Consider the following 19,642-nt stretch of genomic DNA (forward strand, 5'->3'; position numbering starts at 1 on the left):
CTAGCATAACAACCATTTGGATTGATAACCCTTTGTACTACAACTGCATAGGGAATTGATACCCTCGGTGAAAATCCTGTTATCAATTTGGCGTCGTTGCCATTTGGTTGAATTTAATTTGCTATGTTTAAGATTTCAGAACTTGCTAGATCAAGTTATATTATCTACTTTGCTTTGTTACTAACTTGTTTACTTTCATGTTTGTTTGTTTTGCATTTCAGGTACACACGAGTACCCACCCGACCCGTCACTCCATCACCTGGCTCGAGTAGACCCTCGTGTACTCACTCGGTCAACTTATTGCGCATGCAAACACGATCCAAAGGTAGCCAACACTTGAGTCCTTTCATCGACAACATCGACAGACCTAGGCTACTACGTCAACAAAAAGTCCAGCAACCACAACCAACTACAATTGAGGAGGTCATGAATAATCAGAATGGTCCACCAGCTCCTCAAGAGAGGACCAACATAGGAGCAGGAGATGCTCCATCTAGTCACACTCAAAGACATGGCATTGTGCCACCTGCTATCCAAAACAAAAACTTTGAGATAAAGAGTAGTCTCATCCAGATGATACCAAGCAACAAGTTTCATGGATTGCCAATGGAAGACCCATTGGATCATCTAGATGAGTTTGATAGGCTCTGTAGGCTAACCAAGATAAATGGAGTCAGTGAAGATGGATTCAAACTCTGGCTTTTCCCATTCTCTTTGGGGGACAAAGCACACATATGGGAGAAATCACTTCCCAAGGAGTCCATCACCACTTGGGAAGCATGCAAGAAGGCGTTTCTTGTCAAATTCTTCTCCAACTCCAGAACCGCAAGGCTCCGAAATGACATCTCCAGCTTTGTTCAGAAAAGTAATGAGACGTTCAGTGAATCTTGGGAGCGTTTCAAGGGATACACTAGCAGATGCCCTCATCATGGCTTCAATAATGCTTCATTTCTAAGTACACTATATCGAGGTGTAGTCCCTAAGATCAGGATGTTGCTGGACACCGCAAGTAATGGGAACTTCTTCAACAAGGATGTTGATGAAGGTTGGGATCTAGTGGAGAACATAGCTCAATCAGATGGGCATTACAATGAGGAGTATGATCGCACTATACGCTCTACTAGAGAGGATGATGCCAAGTACAAGAGAAACATGAAAGCCCTCAATGACAAGTTGGATAAGCTCCTCAACCAGCAGCAGCATGTCCATGCAATCTCAGAGGAAGACCAGTTTCAGCAACAAGATGGGGAGAGTGCTCAACTAGAGGATGTGAACTACATCAACAACCAAGGAGGTTACAACAAAGGGTACAACAACTACAAACCAAACCCGAATCCGAATGTTGCAAATCCACAAGACCAAATCTACCCATCCGCAGTCCAAGGGAATCAAGGCCAGCAAAAGCCTTTTGTTCAATACAATCAAGGCTATGCTCCTAAGCCGCAGTATTCTGGTAATTACAATAAACCAATTGCACCACCTGGATTCCAACAACAGCAAGGCCCGGAGAACCTATTTCAAGAAGCTGACTTACGCGGCCTAATTCATGAGATGATACAGAGTCAACCATCATGCCACTATCAGTTGCCAACAAAATGGGTTTCAACAGTTTTAAACCTAGTAATCTGTATTTGGTTGTAGCTTATAGAATGGTCAGACACCCCATTGGTATCTTGGAAAACTTACCTCTCAGGATTGGAAGAGTGGAAGTTCCTACTGATTTCATGATCCTTTATATGGATAAGGAACTAGACGATCCACTGATTCTAGGAAGACCATTCTTGGCAACAGTAGGAGCAGTGATTGATGTGAAACAATGGAATATCAGAATTGAGCATGGGGAGCATTTCAAAATGGAATTTGGCATCATGAAAAGAATTAAAAGGCCAACCATTGATAGTCAAGTCTTTTCCACCAAGACAAAGTAAAGAAGATTCAAGCATCACAAAGAAGTCAACACTACATTTGCTTTGGAACCTGGTCAAGACCTGGAAAATCCATTAAATCAGCTTGCTACAGTGGAGAGGATTCCAGAATCTCTCCCTCCTAAAACTCATGCTTGAAGAGCAGGAAGAGTCAAGTTTAGTGACTTAAAACAAGCTCACTTGGGACAAAGTTCCAAAGGTATCCTTTATTTTCTTTTAATTTAATTTTATTTATTTTGTCTTATTTTTGATATTTGCATATTTACATATATTTTAAAAAAAAACAAAATTTGCGGAACCCAAGGCTCTACCCTAATCCGTACCCGACACCCCTGATCGTGTTCTCACTCGGGTGGCGAGTGGAGTCCGATTTCCACAAAACCCTAGCCCACTCTCGAAGAAGCCCAAGAACCCAACCCTCTCTATTTAAGGAGCCTCAACCTCACAATTTCATAAGTTTTCTCTAAACCCTAAAACTTTTTGTCTTCCAAACTTCTTCTCTCTCCCTAGAAATCGAGCTTTTCAATCTTTGTGGACTAACCCTATTAATCTCGGCTTAGTCTCTGTTTTTACCTTCAAGAATCTACCAATGGCACCAAAGATGAAGACCTACCAAAAGAAGGGGTCGATGCTCGTGAATCCTGAGGAGGAGGAGACGTTTCAAATTCCCAACCGTTGGATGGACGCTTCCAATCCCCAACCCGATGCTCAACCCAATCCACCACCCGAGCCGGCTCTTGAGCAACCGACTGAGTAAACAACCGAGTTCGCTCGCCTAGCCCAGTAACGGTTGCAATCCGCCGATCTCCTCGATGTAGGTACCTGTCAACGTCCGAGAGAACCGTCACCAACCCAATGGAGGTCGATTCAGATGTAGATGGAGGAGAACCGGAGGAGATTCAAACTTCTAGGTCGAGAAGTAGAGCTGTGGTTGCAAAGGGGAAGAGACAAGCCTCTAAAAAGGCTGAGAAAGTAGCTGAGAGAGCGGCAAAAGAGGAAGATCGAGACACAGAGGAGGAGAGCCATGAACGAGAGGAGGAGCAGAGAGAACGCACACACCTGGCTTCGCGGAGGCTGAAACAAAAAGAGGTGGAGACTCAAGCAAAGCTCTTCAAAGTCCTCCGCAAGATGAGCTTTGTAGGAACCCGCTAACCTCACCGTGAAACAATGAAGCAGTTGGGGATCGCTAGAGATGTCATATTCCTTTTCGACATGTGCCATCTGGGCCAGATGATGCGAACCAACCTCGAAGCTTATTAGGAGGAGACGGTTCACTTCCTCTCCACGCTGCGGTTAAACTATTTTGAAGACCACCAACCCTGCTACCCGATGGGGGGATTGGGTTCATAACTTTCTCCGTGCGCAACAAGGAATACCGACTCACCTTCAAGGAGATGGAGGATCTGTATGGTTTCAAGGCTAGGAGTGGAGAGAACATGGAAGTAAGCAAGGAGGAGATGAAGTTACTATGGCTGACAATAGGAGACAAGCTTCCCTACAAATCCACAAGCTCCAAATCCGCTCAAATAAGGACCCCCGTTTTGAGGTACTTTCACAAGTCTCTAGCTTGCACCTTATTCGCTAGGAAGGAGACTGGGAATGTGAATGATCATGAGCTCCAACTGCTAGACATTGCCTTGTGTGGAGTATTAGATAATGCTAGGGATGGTAGACCGCTAGTAGGGGATGTTGCGGATACAAGTTTGGTCTTTGTCTTGCTTGATCAGTTCTTGTATCTGAAATCTTGGGCAATGAAAACCGAGAGGCGAGAGGGAGCTGGAGAAATCTCCATAGGAGGTTTGGTCACACCAATTTTGGTAGTTTGCGATGTACCCCTAAAAGAAGTAGTACATGAGCCGAGATAGCTAGACATCGACTACCTCACATTGGCAAGATTCTTGGTTTATGAGAAGCCAAATGATATGTTGCTCGTCAGGTTCGTTCGCCCAGCAGTCGGAGCTACTCAGTTGATCCTTCCCAACGTCGTGTGCACCAAAATCCGGCTAGGAGAGAACATAGACTTTGCGCCACCATTGGAAGAACTGTATAACCCCGAGGAAGAATCCGCAGCTGAAGAGAGAGAGCCAACTGGGCAAGGACAGGGAGAAAACTCGGAGGACTATGATTTTGAGGAGTATGTTTGCTCCCAAAAGCAACCAGTTGGAGTGAGGGAAGCTCACAAGAGGATCAGATGGTTGAAGAGGATGAACAAGTTCCTTGCTAGGAAAGTGAAGGACCTTACTGGCACAGTGAAGGTGATAGGAGGACAGATCAGGGAGCTGCAAGACAAGGCAAGCTGTGCCTCAGCTCCCACTTCGGCTTATGCACCCACATGGATGGGGAGAAGCAGACCACTAGAAGGTATCCGAGGATTGGCACCTCCAGAGCCTCACAGGACATCATCTTACAAGCCCCAATCAGAGGAGGATGACAGCAGACCCGATAGATCGTGGAGAAGCCACTCATATGCTTATCCGACACCTAACCCGATGGGGTACACGATGCAATCATTGAGCACACATCCGGGTGACCACTCGGGTCCTTTCTGTAACGACCCAATTCCTCGGTACCGGCAGTGTCGAGAGTTGCCAAGAATCAGTATCGAGAAGTACCGAGAATCAGTGTCGAGAAGTACCGAGAGTGAGTACCGAGAAGTACCGAGAGTGAGTACCAAGAAGTACCGAGAGTCGTACCGAGAAGTACCGAGAGTCAATACCGAAACGTACCGAGAGTCAGTACCGAGAATTACCGAGAGTGAGTACCGAGAAGTACTGAGAGTCAGTACCGAGAAGTACCGAGAGTGAGTACCGATAAGTATCCAGAGTCAGTACTGATAAGTACCAAGAGTCAGTACCGATAAGTACCGGGAGTCAGTACCGAGAGTTACCGATAACTAGTGTCGAGGAATGTCGATACTTAGTATTGAGAAGTGCCGATATCTAGTGCCGAGAAGTGCCGATGGCTAGGGCCGAGGAATGCCGATCACGGTACGCGAATGGGGTGAAATTGGTACGAACCTCTGTATAGAATGGGACGAATAAATGGAACAGAAGGACACTTACCATGAGTTCGAGAAAGGAGTTCGAGACTACCGAAGTAGTGAACAGACGTTTGAGTTGAAGAAATGGAATCCCAAGTTTATAGTGGTAGATCATTCAGGCTTGCAAGTTCCTATATGAAAATGGGGAAATTCGGTATTTAGTCGAAGTGACAGTCCGAGTGGAAATGGGAGTGAAAGTCCTAGTGATAGTGATAGTGATAGTGGGAGTGATAGTGAAGTAGACTATCGGAAATGGTCGCATCGGTGAACGATGGATCGGGCTGATGAACAAGGATGGACCGACTAGACTATGGGCCGATGGATGGCCCAGGGACTCGGTAATCTTGCAAAGATTTAAGTCTACTCACGGGAAAGGAAACCCGAGGGAAATGGAAACTCACGGAAAAGGCAAAGGTGATCGGATAAGGATAGATTTGGCCATCTATATAACCAAGTGCAATTATCTTTTCGGTCAAGGGTCCTAAGATAACTCCACATTTAAGTGTGCTTATGCTGGAGTAGTCTCAGGATGGTGACCTTCCGGGAAGTGACTGTCGGAACTGTGCGACTTAGGACAATACACAGGGAAAGATTATGTGGTGATTTGTAGGGACGGTAACAAATCTTTAAAGCCTCCAGAACGTAGCAAACCGACCGTCGGATATAGATTGGCTCACGAGCCTAATGAGAGGACGTGGGGCCCATTAACGAAAGTGGGCTCATAGACTGAGAGTAGAAATGGGGCCCACTAAGAAGTGGCGGTCGGGGCGTTAGAGGATCTATCTCAGTCACAAGGTCCAATTCAACCAACATATTAGTATATCAGGTTTACCTCTTCTCTTAAATCTCACTTTGACGTTTGTTAACTGCTTTCTGATATTTACTTGTGTTATCTTGAAAGAGTTGATGTTTTGGTGGGTTTTTGGTGCATGGAGGAGGTTCTGTTTTGTTTGGTTTTTGGTGAAACATGGTGGGTTTTTTATTCGGAGAGTTTCAATCTCTGATTCACAAGCATTTACACTCTTTTGAAATGTGATTGAGTCTTCTTCTACATGATCTATTTTCAACTTCAAATTTTCAATCTCTTCAACCACACTCATCAGTCCATTTAAACGTGTGATACCATCGAGTCTGCAACAATACACAATCGATACTCAAAATCAAAATTTCAAACATAATGAAGCTAGATTAAAATTTGTAAATTGATAGTACCTCTTCGGATCCTCTTGGACAAGAGTGAAATAATCTTCCTGGGTTTTTTGCGGTCCTATAAGTACCCATTCTTACAGCTTTGCCTCCTCTGCATCTTGTTGGAATCCACATACTTCCATCTGTTTCGCGACACTCTCCCAACGGCGGACCTACTAAGGAAGAAAGTGGGTCACTTGACCTGGGTAAACTAAGTAAATAGTTTGTTTTTACATGTAGTTACGTAAAATTTCAGTACAACAGATGGTAAAATCTGCACTGTTGACCTCCCTATATCCGAGGTCGAACCACCTATATGACAAATCAATGTTTTTTCCCTGTAATTGATCCCTAAATTTTTATCTTGGGTCCGCCATTGCACTCTCCTCTACGGCAAAAGGAAGAACACAAGCCCTAATTTTAAACTTTTTCCCAATTGTAAAACGATGTAGTTTTATTCTTTGCCAAACCACATGCCCATATGATGAAACGACGTTGTATTACAATGCTACAGTGCCACATTAATATGTGTATATTTTACACTCTTTCATCATGCATTTCTCATTTATTATGTCTTCTTAACTCATTGTTTTGCATTGTTTTCACTCTCTTTTGCATAATATGCATATTTAGGTAGTATTTGCATTGGTTTTGCATGCATCTTGCATATTGGAGTTAGTTCAGGTGTTTTAGGAGATGTCCAAACCATCAAAAGCAAACAGGGAGCAGGAGAGCAGTCCAGCAACCCAACGTTCCACGTCTTTGAATGAGTCGAGTGAAGACTCGAGTCATCTTTCCAATGCCGTTTATGTCAAGCCAATCAGAGTTGTGGTTCATGAGTTATCGCCGTTTTAGTGGACGCACATACGATCTGAATTCCGACTCGACCTGCACGCAAAGGCAAGCTCCCACTCGATCGGATGTTAGCAGCGACTCGACCAAGACATCCGGGGGGGGCTCCTGAGCACCCTCAAGACGCGACTCGATTAGTAGCTCTCCTGAGCACCCTCAAGACGTGACTCGATCAGCAGCTCTCCGACGACACGTCTCAAGCCACCATTCGATCAAGCTTCCTGGACTCCGACTCGATCAACACTCCTGAGCACCCTAAGACGCATCCGAGAAGGTTTCCCGAACCGACGTTCTATATTGTCGTTTTATATTTTAGGGATTTCCATGTTTTACTATAAATACGTTTTGTTAAGTTTTACTCAGACATCTCATATGTTGCCTCGTTCTTTTCCTGAAGGTTTACCCTAGCCACCAAAAAAGGTTCTCAGACTTTGTTTTCCGACACATTTGAGTTTATTCAGTTTTTGCACTTGATTTCTTCTGCAAAGTTGTTCTTCTCATTTTTATCTATCTTATTATGCTTGGTTCAATGTTTTCTGGATTTGTATCCTTGATGATGATTTTCGGATCTGAGTAGTGTGGTAGTTCTTGAAGATGGCATAGATTAGGTGGAGGATCTTAGGGTGTAGAGTGTTTAAGCTTTGATTTTTATGATTCCCTTCTGGACTAGTGTTAGAAATGCTAGTTTCTCTCTGATCAATTGGAACTAGGTTCGAGACATTTCCACACCCAAAAGGTGTTTGATGAAATGTATGACCAACTAGTGCCAGAGAATTACGTTCCTAGCCTAAGAGATTAGTTTTCTAGGATGTTTGTTGACATGAATGAACTTGTTTGTCATGCCTGCTCAACCATGTTTCTCTAGCGAGAGCTGGGTATGGAAGTGGTTGAGTCTGAGTAGCTATTACCTAGAGATTGGATTAGCTAAGTTGTGATGTTCATTGTCTAGGGATAGATTGCTTGTGGCATGTTAAACACTTTGTAGACTAGGAGACTTCACCGACATCAATTACTCCCATCCTTAGGATCTANGTTTTCTGGATTTGTATCCTTGATGATGATTTTCGGATCTGAGTAGTGTGGTAGTTCTTGAAGATGGCATAGATTAGGTGGAGGATCTTAGGGTGTAGAGTGTTTAAGCTTTGATTTGTATGATTCCCTTCTGGACTAGTGTTAGAAATGCTAGTTTCTCTCTGATCAATTGGAACTAGGTTCGAGACATTTCCACACCCAAAAGGTGTTTGATGAAATGTATGACCAACTAGTGCCAGAGAATTACGTTCCTAGCCTAAGAGATTAGTTTTCTAGGATGTTTGTTGACATGAATGAACTTGTTTGTCATGCCTGCTCAACCATGTTTCTCTAGCGAGAGCTGGGTATGGAAGTGGTTGAGTCTGAGTAGCTATTACCTAGAGATTGGATTAGCTAAGTTGTGATGTTCATTGTCTAGGGATAGATTGCTTGTGGCATGTTAAACACTTTGTAGACTAGGAGACTTCACCGACATCAATTACTCCCATCCTTAGGATCTATTTCTTCCTGATTTTTATTACATTCCTGAGACTGTTTCGTGTCTTGCCTTTTAGTTCATGCTTAGACTCATTTTCTGTTTTCATTCATTTTAGCTTCCTGTCATACATTCTAGTTTCTAGTCCTAGAACACATTTCCATTTTGCATTATGATCATCCTAGGATTGTTAGACAAAAACACTCTCTTTGAATTCGCTTGACTTGTGAAATCTTGATTGCATCTTAATTGTTAGTGAAGTTTCCCAACTGGATTGACACCTTAAGTATTACAACTGCATAAGGTTAATTGAACCTGCTAGGATAGACACACAAAATCCTAGTATCAATTTGGCGCTGTTGCCATTTGGGATTTACTTTGCTACATTTAAGATTTCAAGTTTTGCAAGATTAAGTTCTGTTACATTTGTTACTCTGAGTACTGACTTGTTTTGGTTGTCTACTTGTTTGTTTTGCATCACAAGAACCTGTTGATTGCAACCTTGCATGCACACCAGATCAAGAGGACATCAAAATCTTCTTCCTGCTATCGACGACATCAATCGGTTGGGACAACCGAATGGACCAAATCTNCCATGTTTCTCTAGCGAGAGCTGGGTATGGAAGTGGTTGAGTCTGAGTAGCTATTACCTAGAGATTGGATTAGCTAAGTTGTGATGTTCATTGTCTAGGGATAGATTGCTTGTGGCATGTTAAACACTTTGTAGACTAGGAGACTTCACCGACATCAATTACTCCCATCCTTAGGATCTATTTCTTCCTGATTTTTATTACATTCCTGAGACTGTTTCGTGTCTTGCCTTTTAGTTCATGCTTAGACTCATTTTCTGTTTTCATTCATTTTAGCTTCCTGTCATACATTCTAGTTTCTAGTCCTAGAACACATTTCCATTTTGCATTATGATCATCCTAGGATTGTTAGACAAAAACACTCTCTTTGAATTCGCTTGACTTGTGAAATCTTGATTGCATCTTAATTGTTAGTGAAGTTTCCCAACTGGATTGACACCTTAAGTATTACAACTGCATAAGGTTAATTGAACCTGCTAGGATAGACACACAAAATCCTAGTATCAATTTGGCGCTGTTGCCATTTGGGATTTACTTTGCTACATTTAAGATTTCAAGTTTTGCAAGATTAAGTTCTGTTACATTTGTTACTCTGAGTACTGACTTGTTTTGGTTGTCTACTTGTTTGTTTTGCATCACAAGAACCTGTTGATTGCAACCTTGCATGCACACCAGATCAAGAGGACATCAAAATCTTCTTCCTGCTATCGACGACATCAATCGGTTGGGACAACCGAATGGACCAAATCTGAGACCGCGAAACATTGGTGTTGGGGATGCACCAAACACTCATACTCAGCGTGCTGGAATCATCCCTCCCGCCGTGCAGAACAACATTTTCGAGATGAAAAGTGGTCTGATCTCCATGATCCAAGGGAACAAGTTTCACGGGTTGCTCATGGAGGATCCACTCGATCACCTCAACGAGTTGGACCGTCTGTGCAGTCTCACCAATATCAACGGCGTGAGTGAGGATGTTTTCAAGTTGCGACTCTTTCCATTCTCCCTGGAAGACAAAGCTCAACAATGGGAGAAAAACCTCCCCAAGGGATCCATCAACACTTGGGATGACTGCAAGAAGGCATTCTTGGCAAAGTTCTTCTCCAATGCCAGAACTGCACGTCTCAGGAATGACATCTCTGGTTTTACTCAGAAGAGTTCAGAAACATTATGTGAAGCCTAGGAGCGTTTCAAGGGTTACCAGAGCCAGTGTCCTCACCACGGGTTCAGCAACGAGTCACTGCTGAGCACTCTATACCGTGGTGTACTTCCAAAAATCTGCATGCTGCTTGACACGGCCTCTAACGAAAATTTCCTGAACAAAGAAGTGGATGAGGGATTGCAACTCGTTGAGAATCTCGCTCAGTGTAACGACAATTACAATGAAGATTATGACTGCACAGTTTGGGGTGACACTAGTTCTGAGGATAAGTAAAAGAAAGACCTCAAGAACATCAATGAGAAGCTAGACCGTCTCTTGCTATGTCAGCAGAGGAGCGTCCACTACGTATATGAGGATGACCCTTTCCAAGTTCCAGATGGGGAGGGGGAGCAGTCTGAAGAGATAAACTATGTCCAGAACCAAGGTGGATACAACAAAGGTTACAACCAATACAAGGCAAACCCAAATTTGTCTTACAGAAGTAACAACGTTGCTAATTCGCAAGATCAGGTGTACCCTCCTCAGCAGCACCGACAAAGTCAACAAAAACCGTTTGTGCCTTACAATCAGGGATTCATACCCAAACAACAATTCCAGCAAGGTTACCAAGCTCCCTTAGGACCACCGCCAGGATTCCGCCCTCAACCAGTACAGCCTACTCCAGGCCCAAATCAAGAAATAAAGCAAATGATGCAGCAACTTCTTCAGGGTCAAGCTAGCGGATCTATGGATACTGCTAAGAAGTTCGCTAACCTTAGTCAGAGGATGGAGTTTTCTTACAATGATTTGAACGTCAAATTTGAAGCTTTGAATTCGAAGATAAGGTATATGGAAGGCCAATCCGCTTCTACTTCTGCACCAAAACCAGGCCAATTCCCAGGGAAAGCTGTTCAAAACCCCAATGAGTTCGACAATGCCATTACGCTGCGAAGTGGGAAAACATTGCCTTCCAGACAAGGAGTATCTAACGTCACTGAGGACAGTGAGGAATTAGAAGGGGAGGAATTGGTTCAAGATGAAGCTCAGATCATGGATCCAGTAGAAGCAGTCAAAGATCCAATCGAGCCAGTGAAGCAGTCCGAGCCTGAACCAGTTAAGGAACCTGTTGTTTCTGATGACAAACCTGCGAGGTTCATCCCTCCACCATACAAGCCTCCTCTACCATTTCCAGTAAAGTTCAAGAAGCAACTTACTGAGAAATACAAAGCTCTACTCGAACAACAAGTCAAGGACATTGAGTTGAGGATGCCATTTCTGGATGCGTTCGCACTTGTTCCTCACTACCAGAAATTCCTCAAGGACTTGGTGATGGAGAGATCTAAAGAAGTTCAAGGCATGGTGGTACTAAGTCTTGAGTACAGTGCAATCATCCAGAAGAAGATTGTACTCAAGAAGCTCAAAGATCCTGGATCATTCACTCTACCTTGCTCCCTTGGACCTATGTCTTTTGATAGGTGTCTATGTGATCTTGGCGCTTCAGTCAATCTGATGCCACTCTCTGTTGCTACGAGGTTGGGTTTTACAAGGTTCAAGGGTTGCGACATCTCTCTCATCCTTGTAGATAGATCAGTGAGACTTCCAAATGGTATATTAGAAGACTTACCCGTCAAGATCAGAGACGTGGAAGTGCCAACTGACTTTGTGGTTATGGAGATGGATGAAGAACCAAAAGATCCTCTGATCTTAGGAAGACCGTTCCTGGCGACTGCTGGAGCCATCATTGATGTCAGAAATGACAAGATTGATCTCAATCTGGGGGACGACTTCATTATGAAGTTTGACATCAAGGATACATTGAAGAAGCCAACAATAGGAGGACAAGTCTTCTACATTGAAGAGATGGATAAGTTGGCTGATGAGTTGTTGGAGGAATTAGCTGAGGAGGATAATCTCAAGACTGCTCTGACCAAGGGTGGAGGAGACCACTTGTTACAAGAATATGCTAGACTCCCACAGAGAAACGGATGGAGCAGAGGAATTCGAGCAGCTATCTGACGCAGAGGAGGTATGTGGAGTTGAGACGGAGAGTTCAGAACGTGATATCTCCCACTCGACCGACGTCATGACCCGACTCGAGGCACCAACATCCCGCTCGATCGAGTCGCACCCCTCCCACTCGACAGAGATCATTCCAGACCCCCATGCTGACGACTGGTCGGAACTGAAAGCTCCAAAGGTAGAACTCAAAACTCTCCCTTTTGGACTCAGGTACGTTTTTTTGGGAACTAATTCTACTTATCCTGTCATAGTGAATGCTAGGTTGAGTGACGATGAATTGGGGTTGCTAGTAACTGAGCTTAAGAAGTATAGAAAGGCTATAGGTTATACCTTAGATGATATCAAGGGAATCTCACCTAGTCTTTGCACACATAGGATCAATCTTGAAAATGAGTCTTATGCTAGCATTGAACCCCAAAGAAGATTGAATCCTAACCTGAAGGAAGTAGTAAAGAAAGAGATCTTAAAACTGTTTGATGTTGGAGTTATATATCCTATCTCTGATAGTACTTGGGTATCTCCAGTGCACTGTGTACCTAAAAAGGGGGGGGGGGATCACTGTGATCAAAAACAAAAATAATGAGTTAATCCCAACTAGAACTATCACAGGACATAGGATGTGCATAGATTATAGGAAGTTAAATGTTGTATCTAGGAAGGATCATTTTCCTTTCCTTTGCCTTTCATTGATCAAATGTTGGAAATATTAGCTAGTCATCCCTACTACTGTTTCCTTGATGGGTATAGTGGGTTCTTCCAAATCCCTATCCACCCAAATGATCAGGAAAAAACAACCTTCACTTGTCCTTATGGCACTTTCGCCTACAGATGCATGTCATTTGGTTTGTGCAATGCTCCTGCCACCTTTCAACGGTGCATGACATCGATTTTTTCGGATCTGATTGAGGAGTCAGTGGAAGTGTTTATGGACGACTTCTCTGTATACGGTTCCACTTTCTCCTCCTATTTGTTAAATTTGTGCAGGGTATTAACGTGATGTGAGGAGACGAACCTAGTGCTGAACTGGGAGAAGTGCCATTTCATTGTTGAAGAAGGGATCGTTCTAGGGCACAAGATTTTTGAAAGAGGAATTGAGGTTGACAAGGCAAAGATTGAGGTCATGATTCAGCTTCAACTGCCTAAGACAGTGAAGGACATCAGAAGTTTTCTGGGACATGCTGGGTTTTACAGGAGATTCATCAAAGACTTCTCAAAAATTGCAAGACCATTGACAAGGTTGTTGTGCAAGGAGGTGGAGTTCGAATTTGATGCAGCATGATTAGAAGCTTTCAGCAAGATCAAGGAGGCCTTGGTTTCAGCACCAGTAGTACAAGCTCCGAATTCGGATCATCCATTTGAGATCATGTGTGACGCTTCAGACTTTGCAGTTGGAGCAGTTCTGGGACAGCGAATTGACAAGAAGCTTCATGTCATCTACTACGCAAGTCGCACCTTGGACGAGACTCAAGGGAGGTATGCAACCACGGAGAAGGAGCTCCTAGCAGTTGTGTTTCCATTCAAAAAATTCAGGAGTTACCTTGTGGGTTCCAAGGTCATAGTGTATACCGACCATGCTGCTTTGAGACACATCTATTCAAAGAAGGATACCAAGCCGAGACTGCTGAGATGGATTCTGCTACTTCAGGAGTTTGACATGGAGATAGTTGACAAGAAAGACATAGAAAATGGAGTTGCAGATCACTTGTCAAGAATGAGGATTGAAGATGTTGTTCCAATTGATGACTCAATGCTTGAAGAACAACTTCTGGTCGCCCAAGGTTGTGAGCAGATGCATGACAGAAAGTTTGACAGGCTCAGGATCAGATGCATGGCTATCACATCTGAGGCTGCACCATGATATGTAGATGTCGCGAACTACAAGGTCTGTGGAGAAGTTCCTGATGACATGGATCCCTACAGAAAGAAGAAGTTTTTCAGAGAGGTCAACCACTACTTCTGGGATGAACCCTATCTGTAAAAGAGAGGTTCTGACGGTCTGTTCAGAAGGTGCATAGCAGAAGAGGAAGTAAAAGGAGTGGTTGAGCACTGTCACGGCTCCACCTATGGGATCACTTCGCCACTTTCAAGACTGCTCAGAAGGTTCTTCAAGCGGGTCTCTGGTAGCCAACCTTATTCAAAGATGCTCACAGTTTCATCACCAAGTGTGATGCTTGTCAGAGGATGGGCAACATCACAAGGAGTAGTGGTTGAAGCCATTGCCGTTTGGGGGATATATTTCATGGGACCTTTCAACCGTCCATCTAATAGTAATATCTATATTCTAGTGGCAGTCGATTATGTTTCTAAGTGGGTTGAAGCCATTGCCAGTCCTACCAACGATCACAAGGTTGTTCTGAAGTTGTTCAAAAGTATAATCTTTCCAAGGTATTGGATACCCAGAGCAGTGATCAGTGATGGTGGAACTCACTTCGTCAACAAGGTGTTCGAGAGTATGCTGAGAAAGTATGGTGTCAAGCACAAGGTGTCGACTGCGTATCACCCTCAGACCAGCGGACAGGTTGAGGTTTAGAACAAACAAATCAAGGGTATTATGTCAAGGATTGTTGGAGTTTCAAAGAAAGATTGGTCTGTCAAGTTGGACGAGACTCTCTGGGCGTAGTGAACAGCGTTCAAGACGCCAATAGGACGAACACCATTTCAGTTGATCTATGGTAAAGCATGTCATCTCCCTATAGAGGTTGAATACAAGGCACTCTAGGCTATCAAGTTGCTGAACTTGGTTATTGATACTGCTCATGCTAAGAGAACTCTAGACATCCATGAGTTGGAAGAAATAAGACTTGATGCTTATGAGAATTCCAAGATATACAAGGAAAGGACAAAGAATTTTCATGACAAAAAGATTATTGTCAAGGAGCTAAGGCTGGAGATCAGGTTTTGCTGTTCAATTCCAGACTTAAGTTATTTCCTGGAAAGCTTAAGTCTAGGTGGTCTGGACCTTTTACAGTCAAAGACGTTCTGCCATTTGGAGCCATCATTCTTCTGAACAAGGATGGCAGTGAATTCACTCTAAACGGCCAAAGTGTAAAAAAGTATTTAGCTGACCAAGTCCAACCAGAGAGGTATTCTGTGCTCCTCCATGAACCCCCAAAAGCCTAAAAGCTGCAAAGTCAAGCTAGTGACTTTAAACAAGCTCACTTGGGAGGAAGTCCCAAAGGTATCACTGTAAATATTTTTCTTTTTAACATCCTTATGTTTTTGATTTTTCTTTTTGGGTTTTCTAAGTGTTCAGGAGTCAACAGAAGGGAGTACATGTAGCAAAAAAAAATGGAGTAGCAGTCAAAGGAGCGAGTTCGAAGTCAAACCGAGTATGATGGGTGCTACAGAAGCGAAATTAGCAAAAAAAGGAAAATCTACAGAAGAGAACAGAAGGCAATATAGGGAGAGAATCTTAATTATTGGCTTTATCACCCTTCCCCTCTCTCCCACGTTCCCATCACTTCAACCTATCTCACCCTTTGTTTCCACGACACTAGACATATCATCTTGCACGACATATCAACTCACCATCTCACATCACTCCACCATCACTTTCTTTCTTCCCACTTGCACGACATATCAACTCCATCACCTCTCACCACTTATCATCTTTATCATCCACCTATTTAACCCCTCTCCCCTTCACTCTCAACTCACTCCTACCAAACAAACACTCTTCTCACGACCATTATTATCCCAACTTAACTATTCACCTCCACTAAACAACGAAATATTTTGGTTGAGCTCACTATCACTTCACCCCCTTTGCTCGACATCGCCATATCTCCACCACCATCCACTGTTTTCACCGTTCCGACACACCAACCGACCTGTCCTGCTGGAGTCGCCTTCGAAGCTTCGAGTCACGGAATCTTCATCGTCGCCATCTCTCGTGTCTGTCGAGCCAACACATCGCGAGTCTACCCTCTCGTTTGAGTCACCACCATCTGCTCACACGGTCGACCAGACTCGATCCAACCCCGGCTCGATCGACCATCCTGTGTAAGCTCCGCCGTGTCAATCCTCTCACGAGAGCAAACAGCATCCGACTCGATCCACCGACTCGACCTAGCACTGTACCGACTCGCTCGAGTCGACTGTATAATCGTTCAACTCGACCTGTTCCATCAAGCCGTCACCGCTACTCCACTCGACCAGAGCTGCCGTGAAGCCCCCTCTCGCAGCTCGACGCCCCTCCAAACCGGCGCGGAGCTGCAACTCGAACGGAACAGTCAGACTCATCTCGCCATCGACTCGACCGGATTTTGCCGTCATCCCGTTGATGTGTGTGGTTTTTCACTTCAAATCTTTTACCTTAAAAAGACCACAGAACTGGTGAAAGTGCACAGCTAATCGATAGTAGTATTTAAGGATCGATCCCACAGAGAGAGATTTGTTGTTCAACGAAATCCGACGGAGGTAAGTAAGGCTAGGACTCAATAAAAATAGGGTTTTGGTTGTCACGGTTGTAGCAAGCAAATGAATGTAAATAAAAGCAAGTAAAATAAATGAAACAAGCGTTGGGCATCAAGGGGAATCGCAGGGGTTCAATGATCTATCTATCTAGGAAAGTTTAGGGTTAGTTTGTTTATCTAAAACTCGGACTACGAAACACTAATGAACCGTTAACTTAAAGTTCTCAAGCTAACCGTCAAAGATCTCTACACTCTGTTACTCAACTGTCGCAGGCAACGACGCATAGATCAAAGTATTTAAAACAGGTTCGATTATAATCCGTGGAATTCCATAGGTAAGGGGTATGTGCTTCCTATGTCTCCCCACACATCTAAGCTAGGTCAAGCACACATGCAAGCTTTTGGCAAAGCACACACACTTTAGATCATAGTTAGTTCATGAGGCTAACTTAAAGTATTAAGTAAAGACTTAGAATTAAAGCATAGAATAAACAAGAATATAATCTAACAAACCCTAAAAATTGCCACCTAAACTAAGATCATCTCCCCCCTTTGATTTATCCCTTTAAACCCAACTAGAAAACTACTCTAGCATGTTTAAGGGAATCATCAAAACAAGGTTTAAACAATTCATAAACATAAAAGAATAAATAGAGAAAAGGGTTTTAGATATTACTTCAATGATTGTCAAACAAAGTTGTAGGATCTTCTCCCTTAGAAACAAAGTACAAAGCAAATAGAATAGAAAGAGTTGGTGGATCTCAAAGCTGCAAAGAGAGGGACGAGGGAGAGGTCTGGATGTCGGCTGCTCCTCTGGTCGTGTATCTTGGCTGCTCTAATGATTGCACACTCAAAACCCTAGGGCTTAGAAGAGTATTTATAGGGTTCTGTCTAGGTTTAGGGTTTTGTAAGGGTAGAAACGTCTTCTCTTGATAAGTGCATGGCAAGGGCGGCGTAGAAAGCTTCTAGAACGGTGGTAAAGACTTGGACTGGGGCGCCGTGGTGGTAGCTGGTCAGGCCTTCAATAAAATCCCATTGGCTTGATGGTTCTTCTTAGGTCGGTTTAAGATACTTCTTCGGTAAATCGAGCATAACTTCTGGATGAGTAAATAGATTGACTTGATTCCACTTCGAGGAGAAAGATGACTCTCTCATCTTTCCGTCGAAATGTGAGTTCTGGAAGTTCTTCAAACGTTGCCCGTACTGTAAAGCTCTGAAACTTTCCTAAAACGTATTTTCTTTGCCTTTTGGACCTTTTTGCTATAAAACCTGTAAAACCTTCTTGAAACCTAAAATACTTGATAATGGACATTAAAGCCTTGAAATCATATCAAACTCTTCCTAAATGCATACTAAAACTGTAGCTAAAATGGGTAAAATAATGATGTTATCAACTCCCCAGACTTAGTCTTTGCTTGTCCTCAAGCAAATAATCAAACTAAATCATGGAAAAGAGGTTTTGAATATACTGGGAATTCACTTATCTTTCGGGATATTGTCTTTGCACTCTTCTTCGCCTTGACATTAGGAACTTCCATTTGTAATCCACCATGAGAATCATCAACTCTCCTTGATCCCACAATTCCTTAGAGTTTCCAGAATCTCCATTGTCATCTCTTTACATAAATTAAGCCATAATAAAAGTGAAATCTTACCAAGGAAAATCAATCAATGGCTTGCAGACTCTCTTCAAGCCAAGACTTTCTTCATATGATTCCTTTCCTCTCCCTTTTCTCACTTCTCTTTTTTTTTGTTTAATCAAAGGTGTAGGCGAATATTGGGGTCATCGGTAACTTACCTACCCCTCGCTTCCAAGCTTTGTGTGATCATTTGACTCAAGAGTAGAATAATGAGGTCACAGGTAATTTACCTACCTCTCTAAACTGATCAAAATCATCTCATCTTTTATTCTCTTTTTTTTTTCTTTTTTTTTTTTATAGTATTGAAGGGAAGAGAGAAGGGAACATACTCTTAAAGAAGTGCAATGTCTTGTGTGGCTTGAATGTAGAGATCTAGCCCAATGTATACCAATTCCCAGGGCTTGAAAATTAAGTCCGGTTTAGGTCCTATAAAAGTTAGAGACAACGTTAGATCATCTGAATATCCATCGAATAGGGACTTGGGGGATTGTTGAGTCACTCACAGTCTTTCCAAACTTTGGTTCTGTTGGCAAGCATAATCAAGTGTCATAAGAGTGTTAATCCAAATCAAATAAACCGTTAGAATAAGATCATAATCCCCTACTAGTTTTGACTCAATAAAAAAAATGTGACTCGATAAAATGTCAAAATTATTGATGTAAAAATTGGAAAAAGGTCTCAAGTCAACAAAATAGAAAGTAGCATTAGTATAGGATGGAACATCCTTCCCCCCAGACTTAAATCACACCGTCCTCGGTGGGAAAAAAGAAAGAGATGAGGATTAAAAATCATAAGGAAAAGTGTAGGGTTTAAGAACAATGTCACCTTGATGGAATGATATTGTGTCGACTCTAAAACATTTTATGGTTGCCCAAAAAATTGTCTAGAGGTCGGCTGTGGAATGAAAATGTGGTGACTAACCATTTGTAACTTCCTTTGGTTGCTTGACATCGAGTTTGAACTAGGCTAAGTTCAATCGAATTCTGTTTGATATATCTCTAAATGCATCCTTCTTGAAACAAAAACCTAAAACCATCAATAAAAATGAGAAAATTTAAATNGTTAGATCATCTGAATATCCATCGAATAGGGACTTGGGGGATTGTTGAGTCACTCACAGTCTTTCCAAACTTTGGTTCTGTTGGCAAGCATAATCAAGTGTCATAAGAGTGTTAATCCAAATCAAATAAACCGTTAGAATAAGATCATAATCCCCTACTAGTTTTGACTCAATAAAAAAAATGTGACTCGATAAAATGTCAAAATTATTGATGTAAAAATTGGAAAAAGGTCTCAAGTCAACAAAATAGAAAGTAGCATTAGTA

At 42.8% G+C, this 19,642-nt stretch overlaps 1 protein-coding gene across 1 annotated transcript; it reads left to right on the forward strand.

The window, feature by feature from the left end:
- Positions 2,515-3,077, forward strand: LOC104709489. The gene is made up of 2 exons (XM_010426096.1): positions 2,515-2,678; positions 2,744-3,077. The coding sequence occupies exons 1-2, from the start codon at positions 2,515-2,517 to the stop codon at positions 3,075-3,077; spliced, it is 498 nt and encodes a 165-aa protein (XP_010424398.1).

The sequence above is a fragment of the Camelina sativa genome, chromosome 1 (assembly GCF_000633955.1).
Source record: "Camelina sativa cultivar DH55 chromosome 1, Cs, whole genome shotgun sequence".
Classification (NCBI taxonomy): Eukaryota; Viridiplantae; Streptophyta; class Magnoliopsida; order Brassicales; family Brassicaceae; genus Camelina; species Camelina sativa.